The sequence below is a fragment of the Rutidosis leptorrhynchoides genome, chromosome 8 (genome assembly GCF_046630445.1).
Source record: "Rutidosis leptorrhynchoides isolate AG116_Rl617_1_P2 chromosome 8, CSIRO_AGI_Rlap_v1, whole genome shotgun sequence".
In the NCBI taxonomy this organism is placed as follows: domain Eukaryota; kingdom Viridiplantae; phylum Streptophyta; class Magnoliopsida; order Asterales; family Asteraceae; genus Rutidosis; species Rutidosis leptorrhynchoides.
This window is the reverse complement of record NC_092340.1, coordinates 322,281,912-322,292,217: the sequence shown is the minus strand read 5'-3', so window position 1 is coordinate 322,292,217 and position 10,306 is coordinate 322,281,912. Positions and strand designations below refer to the sequence as shown.

The following is a 10,306-nucleotide window of genomic DNA, read 5'->3' as shown; positions in this document are numbered from 1 at the left end:
TCATGCATCATGGTCATGACCAGCTGCCCGGATGTAAGGAAGATAGGTCAATATAAACTCGTACCTGAAAAGCATGATATGCATGGACATGATTAAAGATGAGAATATGTCACGTATTGGGCATCTAACCCCGCCACATCATTAAAAAACACATTTGGTTTTTAAGAATAAAAGGGAGATTTGATCTTCGACAAATATAAGTATGTAAGTTTTCATTGCATGTTGAAATCATTTCTTATACATGACTCTATACATAAGGTTTCAGTAATATACTGCTCCGTACTAGTAAACTTCCTTTTGCGAATTGTGTTATGTGAAACATAATATTATATATAAAATCCTGGTATGTAAGTGTATTTTTTTAGAGAAAATAATGTATACTATATAATCAAGAAAACTTTTATCTAAGATGAAAAAGCCCATCAGACCGAGGATTACAATCGAAATACACAATCCTCGTAGTTAGAAAACGAAGTAACAAAATTATAGCTATCTATGCATAAATCTCGCCTAACCAAAATACTAAACAAATACGGAGTACTAAACAGCAAGTCTGCAACAAACAAGCCTAATCGAACACATACAACACTCAAAAAAAACATAACCAACCAAGCACATACAACAAACAACAATCAAAAAGTAACAAAAATATAAAAGGAGAAACACCAGGGATGAAACGCAAACAACCAAAACAACATAACCAAATGATCGAAAAGGATAAACAACCAACATGGATGAAACACAGAGAACCCCTAAAAAAGTTTGTTTTACGTGAGAATATTGCAAGACAATAATTAATATAAGAAACTATAAGTCAATTATGTCTCTCATGTGTTGGTTGGCCATTCTACCACATAGAAATTGCAAGGACTTGGCTCGTAGACTCCCTCCGTCCACTCCCTCCGTCCCAATTTAATTGTTAAAAAAAGAAACACGTAATTTAAGAAATATTACTTTTTGATTACTTTACTATTTACCATCATTTTGTTATAAATGCATACATCAAAGTTATAAAGGAATTTATCAGGGGCGGCCCAATGGAGTACAAGGTGGACATATGTCCAGGGCCCAATTTTTTAAGGGGCCTAAAAAAAAAAAAATTTATACTAGTCCATGTAATTTTGGGCCTTTTTGCTTGTATTGTCCTTGGACCCAAAAAAAAATATTATCCTTGTACGAGTCTTGGGGCCCTTTTGCTTCGCACCGTCCCGGGCACTCAAATTCTCGGGACCGGCCCTGGAATTTATATATGTGCTAGGGCTGAAAATCCGATAAACGTTATAAGTAATTGTACACTATGTAACCGTCTAAAGCAATGGATATTTTTAGAACTAAACTAGATTAGCGGCTAGCGGGCATGAGCGACGTGATCAAGAAAAAGCTACGACAACAGGTAATGGTAATAATCATGCATCTATTGTCGGAGTGAAAATCATACAGGTCGAGAGAAATAATATATAAACATGAGGTCAAATGGGCCTCCAGACAAAACTAAATTACAACACTTTGAGGTGAATAAAATAAAATAAAATTACAAAATAAAAAACAGAGCTTTTATAAACAGTCACTATACCTAAGCTAAATAGAGTTTGCACGGTCAAAACTCACGTGTCAATACGCCTACGTTTTCTCCTAAAGAAAGGATCAACCCAATTTCTGTCCTCCTTTGCCGCTTTTTCCCACCGTTGTTTGAACGTCTTAAGCTCGATTGTTGATTGCCTTCTAATCTGTATCACCAGAATCAACACTTTATATTAATAATAAAGTTTATTCAGGAAGTTCTGAGAGAAAAATACAAACATTTTCCACTATTGGTTAACGTTAAGAAGTAACAAGTGATTATGGCCTAGGAATCACAGCACAAATACTTTTGTTTCCAAGTGATTATAAAAAATTTAGTTATTTTCAATTTTGAAGTCCATCCAGATACAAAAAAACTTTTAATCAGACAGCAACAAGTATACATTTCAGATGTGAAGTACAAGAGGGTTAAGTTGTATTACCTCTGCTCTCGTATCAACGGTGTGTCTCTGCATTGAAAAATGAGAAAATATAAACGGATATGAAATGATCAAACTTGCAGCCAAACATAAGGAATATAAATAAGGAAACAGCTACGAAATCATACCTTTGCCGAACTTGTATCATTACGAGTCTGCAAAAAATAATGTTAAAATGTGATCAATTACTTGAAAGATAATAGAGCAAGATAACAGTTTTGATCCGTATATGGTATAAAGTTTGGAGGGAAAACCTTTTTAGCAGAGAAACCACCTAACGATTGTATTCCCTGATGAACAATATATTCCTTATCAACAATTCCTACCTTCTTGGACCGGTCACCCTGAAGAATATAAAGTTCAAAATTAGAGCATAGGGAGTTCATATTTATGTAAATATAAATAATCATTTGTCACACAAAAGCTGCACCATTACTAATTACAGAAACTTCTCACATCACATTTTTGACTAAGCAAGATTTGACAGCACATACAAAGAAAGGAATACATATATTAAGAAGAAGTTAGCAAAACAGAATTGGTAATTGACACTCACCTGTGCACAGTAGCCAAGTTTTATATCCATCCCCCATCCATGAACAAGGTCATTCTGAAATTGTTAAATAAATCAGATAAGACTTACAATTAGGTGATTAGAGTTTCATTAATCGTCAGTAAGAGTAAGAAAATAAACTAAACCTGAATAAGATGCCAAGCACAATGCCATGCAGCCCTGGAGAAAACTGGAGCCATGCCTTCTACAAATCTGCAATTCGAAGATTTGTACAACGTTTTAAAACTAAAGTTACTTGGTTCAATATATATTTTATGTAGCATTTGTATGTATGGAAACTTACCCAGCACATGGTGGCCCATCACTGGCATCTGAACATTTTACACTACCTCTGCTATCATACACTCTTCTGTTATCAGGAAAAAAAAAAAAAAAAAAAAAGAATTGTGGGTATAAGAAATTAAAAAAAAAAAAAAAAAAAAAAAAAAAAAAAGTGATTGTCAATATCTGTAAACGTAGCATATAACCAATTCGTTCACCTATGAAACTTGTTCATTCTCTTCCGTACTGTAATCCTATGATGTATACCAGTTGAATTTGGATCTAAAGCTGGTTGTGATATCTCGAATCCTTCTGCTTTAACGATATCCAAGTATCTGGAAATAAAGTTAACAGTTTTTTTATAGTATCCATGATATCAACTCAGAACAGATATACAAGATAACACTGGATCACCAAAAAATACATAATACTTATATCTTAAATATACCAACTCTACCTTTTGGGATTAAAATGTTGCACCCCCAGGTCTTCATCCCAAAGAAATATATAATCATAGATAGACACGGAAGCTGGATGCAGAAATCGTTTCGCAAACCACCTGAAATTATGATTAACGTTAACGGATTAACTACCAAATAAAAAAGTTGTAGACTCCTTACCACTTAGTTTGGTTTTGAGCCACAACATGTACGGCTTTGTTGCTCCACTCAAGATCTCGCCAGCCATCCAATTTTCCATCGTAATGGAATAACATAATTGTAAAATTCGCTTCAAGAAACTGAGATTGCTAATGTTAGGCTTCTATCATTAACAATAATAAAATAAAGTTCCATATCAGATAACTTGTGAATATCAAGCAATAAAAGACTATTGTACCTTTTGAACAATAGTATTAACATTACGCTTCTGTTTCAGACCAACTGGAATTGCCAGCAGGTAATGTGTAGTGGAAATATTTGCCTGTAATCAAATAAATGTAACTAATTATCACATAGTAGTTTCTGGCAGTAAAACAAGAGATAACAAGTGAATTTTAATGCAAACTAAGTATTAAGGTTTGATTCTAACCTCTAACTTTGAACTACTTGTTGACCATAAGGGTTTTAATTCCAAGTCAGATTTATCTTCAATAATACCACGAGGTAAAGACTTCAAGCTATTTGTAGCTGACACTGATTCCTACAGACGAGCACCAAAAAGCACATAAAAATTTAACATAACCATCATGCAATAATGGGACCTCACAGTACAAGACAATCAGATCACAAGTTTTAATAAGACAGCAGCACAACCAAGTAAAATTCAAGTTCACACTGTAAAGAGATTTTAGAAAATTTTGAAGCTTGTACCTTTGCTGTGTAGAAGCGGTATACTTTTGAGTCCAGCTGAAAAAAAGAAATAAGAAGAAAACAAAAAATATTAACTAGTTAGCTCATATATACTCGAAACTTATAGCATATGAAAGTATCGATAGACCTACAAGCAGAGAAGTAAATGAGCACTTACCGTTATCTAAAAAGATTTTTACTTGCAGAATAATTTATCAAGGAAAAAGTAATAGAAGTTAAGTTTATAACATGAAGCCATGGTATTAGATACGTTGCATGCTATGAATAGTCTCTATACTTATAACATGTAAACATCTACCCAAATGCAATCTTTTTTGGTTTAGGCAATTGAAGCTATGAAAAATAAATACAAAGGTTCCCTTTTTAGCAAATAAACAAACAACACAGCAGAGCTAGGATAACAATCAACATTTTTCAATTCCTTTATTGAGATTCATTCTGAAAGCACTAAGCAAAAAATGTATTAAAAAACTTATCAAACTAATAGGTAGTGTCATACCTCTGTCTGCAAATACTGATAATTGGTCGTCTTATATACAATGTATAACATTATTGTACAAATGAACCCCAACAATGTTTTCATCGCGATTCTGCTTAGTCCCTGCAAATATAGAACGTTTGTATGATTAAAATCCCTCAAAAATGTCCACAATCAATTTTCCCCAAATTCCCCTTGATTCAACTGAACTAAACTACATAAACTAACTTACCCAATCAAACAGTATTTGTCTTTTTCTCAATATATTCCGCCATGTTTTGGATTCCCTCATAGACATATATTGTTTCTATATATTCTCATGCCAAACTGCAGCCATAAAATTGAAGCAGATATCAATAAACACTTCTCAAAAAAATGAGCAAACAATTGTTGTAGTTTCGAGCTGCAATTGAGCCCGTATACAATTCAACACAAGCTATATGTTATGCTAACAACTTGAAACTGTGAAATCAATTAATCAGTCATAAATATGCTTTGGCAAACATCAGTACAACTCTATATGTGTTTATCTATCACCAGAAGCCGAACAAAACATACAACACATTAAATTTATGTAACTTAAATAAATAAAGTACTACTCCATAATAAACATCATAACTGCATCTTAATTTTTTAATGACACAATTAGACCATCAAAGGTCAAACTTAGATATTAACGTCTATATATTTATTTAACCTGTAAACTGTAATTTGTAGGCTTTTCAACAATTGGATCAATTTTCGTGCAAATCTTAAATCTTACTCAACCATTTCTAGATACAATATATCGCATGTGACTCTCAGAGAAATACACGCAGACACAAAAAAACAACAATTAATCACATATTAAATTTTATTTATTATTAAAACAAATATACACACATATATGTAAACACTCAACCTATCAACATAAACTGTAATTGCAGCCTTGCAAGCATAAAAGCACTAAACCTATACATACATCCATTATTTATATACTGTAAAACAGCAAATAAAACTAATCAACAGCTCACGATTTCAAATAGTAAACAAAATTACTAATTATTAACATATGCACAAATCGCCAGATCTCAGAATGAGATTTGACGGAATCTTACCTAATCTAATGATCATAAAGTTAACTATTACCTAATAAATCCGTATATTTAGAATATAAATAAATAATTAAATTAGTTGAATTAAGTACCGACCTCTGATATTCGCAAGAACGAATCAGTAAAGCTAAAAATTAAAATCCGAGGAGCTGAAGAAGAGCTAGCTGTACGACGACGTATAAATCACCGCCGATTAGAATCGGATATTCCGGCGAAGATGTTGTTGCGAAGTTAGCTGCGTGTATTTCTGCGTAGGTATATTTATCTTTACTTTATTTTTGTAAATATATACGTATAGATAGATACATATATACGGAGTATATATAGATATAGAGAGAGAAAGTAAAAAAGAAAATTTTAAAGAGGGAAAGAGAAAAGTGTCGGAACTGGGGGTTTCCACGTTTCACGGCTTAATAAGATTTTATATTGCATGCGTGTTGTATACATCGGCGATGAGGGGTGTAAAGTGTAAATATTAAGTGGGCCCTCACTTTTTAAATTGAGTAATAAATTACCTCGTACAAGGCCACAAATTATTACTCCATTTTAGGCCTCATCTAATTTTTATTTAACTCGCGATTTTGTTAAAGGGAGTAATTATCACACACTACTTTTTAATTTATTTACACTTTAATTATTTATTATACCTTTAATTATATTTAGAATAATAATATAAGTTCAATTCTTTAGATTATTTAAGGGTATAATTGTGAATTTATGAGACAAAAGTGTAAATTAAAATTAAAAAAAATAGTGTATGAGAATCACCTCCCGTTTGTTAAACTTATTTGGTAAAAACTATACCTACAACATATATGGGTAGTGATATGTCCAACAAGGATTTTAACAAATCCACTCATTCTATACATTAACAAATTGTATTGTACAAACAAACAATGCATAATTTGAGTGGATTTATCAAAATCCTTGTTTTATATATATATATATATATATATATATATATATATATATATATATATATATATATATATATATATATATATATAGGACCAATCTATGGATAAGCACTAAATGGGGTACAAACGGGATAAGTAAAATTTTAAATTTTTTTTTTTTTAAAACGATCATTTGATATGCAAATAGAAGAAGAAAAAAAATTTTAAAAAGTTTTTTAACAAAATCGTTCGAAAATCGATGATGAATGGTAAACATCGATGATGAATGGTAAAAATTGATGATGAATGGTAAAATTAACCATTCATCTGGTTAATTTATCATTCATTTTGTTCGCGATGAATGATAAAATTAATCAATGCTAAAAAAAGCAGATGAATGGTTAATTTAACCATTCATCTGTTTATGATGAATGATAAAAAAAACAGATGAATGGTTAATTTAACCATTCATCTGGTTTTTTTAGCATTGATTAATTTTATCATTCATCGTAAACAAGATGAATGATAAATTAATCCGATGAATGGTTAATTTTACCATTCATCATCGATTTTTGAAAGATTTTGAACTTTTTTTTTTATGAAAAAAATTGATTAGAGGTGCATTTTAATGCAGATTCATGAATGTTAAAAAAATTCAAAAAAAAAAATTTTATTTTGCTTATCCCGTTTGTACTCCTTTTAAGCTTATTCATGGATCGTGCCCCTATATATATATATATATATATATATATATATATATATATATATATATATATATATATATATATATATATATATATATATATATATATATATATATATATATATATATATATCATTACATTACACCTATATGCTAAAAGTCACCAAGTTTTTGGTAGTTTCAATTGTTTTGAGTTGTACTTTCGAGTTCGCGTTCACACTGCAATCAACCTCTCATCTTTGCCTCAATTTACACAACGACCCCTCAAATTTACAAATTTTTAAGGGTAAAAAGTGTAAATATATAATTTATCAAAATAAATGAAATTAATTTCACCCGAATTTTTAACGGGCCCTATCTTCTCGCTCGGTGTGAGTTAAATTTTTTCGAGCCCACCGTTCAACTCAGAAAAATCTTACGAACATAACAGGACTAAGTATATGCGAAACGGACACTTAAAAAAAATGATCAATACTTCGGACTATATTCAATAACATATACACACCTATAATACGCTCCGTTAACTATGAATACGCAAGCCAAATACCCCGCGGCATCGCGCGGGCTCCTTTTTCTGGTTCAATATATATTTACACTACGTGAATGACTTGTATAGAGATCACAAACACTAACCAAAAGACTATATAATAAATAAAATATATTAAAAGCCTCTTAATAGTCTTTCGTAGTTAGAACGACAGTATAACAAACGCTTAAACTGGATCATTGTTTTTCTTCCATTATTTATTGCACCGAATAGACCGATATTCGCAGAATTCGTTGCATCTTGTTTGACTGCGTTTCCTTTTCTATAACGATGTTTTTTCCCGTCATGGCTTGTGTAACATCCCGCATTTTTCCGTCAAATTATTTTAACGCCCGTCTTTTTTTTAGATAATATCTTTCGTTATATAAATTCGTATCCCCCGTTAATAAGTGTTTCCAATATTTTTCGTTATTTAATTTTAACATCTCCCGTTTATTCTCGCGTATTTAAAATAATTCGTTTGTTTAATTCACGCGCTCGTTTTAAACTCGAGGGACCAAAGTTGGCTAGTGGGCAAACTAGTTGACTAGGTCAACTAGTCAACCCACCATGTCCATCATTCATTTCTTCCACCTCCCACCTCTTTACTACTTCCATTCTCTCTCATTTTCTTCAAACAAAGATTCATCATCCATTTTCAATCTAGCAATCAAACATCAAAACGAATTGTACTTTTGTGATCCTTGCATCATCCTCTTCAATTTGGTACCAATTTCACTACTTGGGGTAAGATTTATAAAAACTCTAGATTTCTCTAATTCATTTTATAGACTTGAAATAGTATTAGTTAGTGTCTATGGTTCACTAGGTTGTCGTGTATGTAATTTGTTTGCTCGATTTGTTGTTTTAAATAACTAGCATGAACACTTGAAATGGTTTAGTTAACTCTTTGATTTTGGATGATGAAATGTGTTTAGATATTAAACCTTGTGTGTTAAAAGTGTTACTAGCATCGTTAGCTTCGTTTTGGTATGTTGGATGACATGAAAACCTTGCATTAACATGATTATTGATTTTGTGATTCTTGGTTAGGGGTTGTTAGATTTTAAAACGAACTTTTGATGCAGCAAATGCTTTGCAATGTTGATGGTAAGCGTTTAGTTGTATTGTATGCGTAATTACCTACGAAACGGCATATTATATGTGTGTAGTAGGTTCCCGAATCATGAAATGCGTTTTACGAACTTGAAACTTTGATAATGAACTTTTAACGATCATTCGACGAGGATTTTGTTGTTGTATATGATGAACTTGTATGATGAAATGTGCTTAGACGTTTTCCTCGTCAAAATACCTTTCTAACGATATAAGATACGTGTTTCGAGTGTTTTCGGTTCATAAGTTGTGTTTGAAATGAGTTTTGGTTCGAGACTTGTGAAATTTCAGCAAACTGCAACTGCCCAGGTGTTTGGATGCCGTCCCAACCTTTGGACGCCGTCCAGGCCTTCATTGCTGGACGCCGTCCAGCCAATCTGGACGCCGTCCAAATGAACTGCAGAATTCTGTTTTGCTTGGTCGTTTACCGTTAAATTCTAACTATGCTACGCACCTCCGATTAACAAGAAACTTGGCCAACATGTTTATATATGATTACTAATTGAAGAAAAATTGTCGAATACCCGACCCGACCCCATTGACTTTGACTTTGACCAAGTTTGACTTTTAGTCAAACTTAACCAAACTCTTATGCAATCGTTTTAACGTGCTTTTACACTTATATCTTGCATGAAACTTGCCAACTTGATTCACATGCTATATTAATCGAGTCGTAACGAGCCATAGGACTAATTGAACACATTTCGCCCTACCTTGTGTCATAACCCGTAATTGATACAACTTATTTTTTTAGGTCAAGGCTAAGCAACTTTCATTTGCACAACGTTTAATTACAAGTACTTTGGCATGCAACTACGGTGAGATCATAGTCCCATCTTTTCAACAACTTTTATACTTTTAAATCATGAGATGAGAAACATATACGTATCATACTTTTATGCTTTGAACACAAGTACGAAAACAAACATTCCACACGCGAGTTAGAACAAAAAGCCTCAATTCAATTATCATTAATTACACTTGCAGGGTGTAAGCACGAAATTATGTTGTGTGGACATACGGGTTTGACGAACCCTCATTCGGACGGTTCGCTACCGTTAGCGGATGAAATGAAATTTTATCGTGTATAGTGTAGGTTCTAACACTATGATTCAGAGGTACCATTCAGTAAAGCCTTGATAATTGGGTGCTCGACATACAAACAACATCTTTGGAATGCAAATGATTTGGATAATCAACTATACTAAATCTTGTGGTTCAAAAACATACTTTACAAATACACCTATGATTTCACCAACGTTTTTCGTTGACAGTTTTCTATATGTTTCTCAGGTTCATACTTGGCTACTTGATACTTGCTTCCGCATACTTTGATTACTTGCTTGGG

General features: G+C 32.3%; 1 protein-coding gene across 1 annotated transcript; it reads right to left on the bottom strand.

Annotated features, from left to right (window-relative positions):
- Positions 1-1,397: 1,397 nt before the first annotated feature.
- On the bottom strand, positions 1,398-6,097 carry LOC139861554 (uncharacterized). The gene is made up of 16 exons (XM_071849983.1): positions 5,814-6,097; positions 4,856-4,950; positions 4,645-4,746; positions 4,146-4,181; positions 3,865-3,975; positions 3,673-3,756; positions 3,456-3,574; positions 3,293-3,394; positions 3,054-3,170; positions 2,858-2,923; positions 2,700-2,766; positions 2,557-2,610; positions 2,255-2,344; positions 2,129-2,155; positions 2,004-2,030; positions 1,398-1,727 (listed from the first exon to the last, which is right to left on the bottom strand). Exons 2-16 carry the CDS (start codon positions 4,919-4,921, stop codon positions 1,605-1,607), a joined length of 1,191 nt encoding a protein of 396 aa, XP_071706084.1. The 5' UTR covers positions 4,922-4,950; positions 5,814-6,097; the 3' UTR covers positions 1,398-1,604.
- Between the last annotated feature and the right edge of the window lie 4,209 nt (positions 6,098-10,306).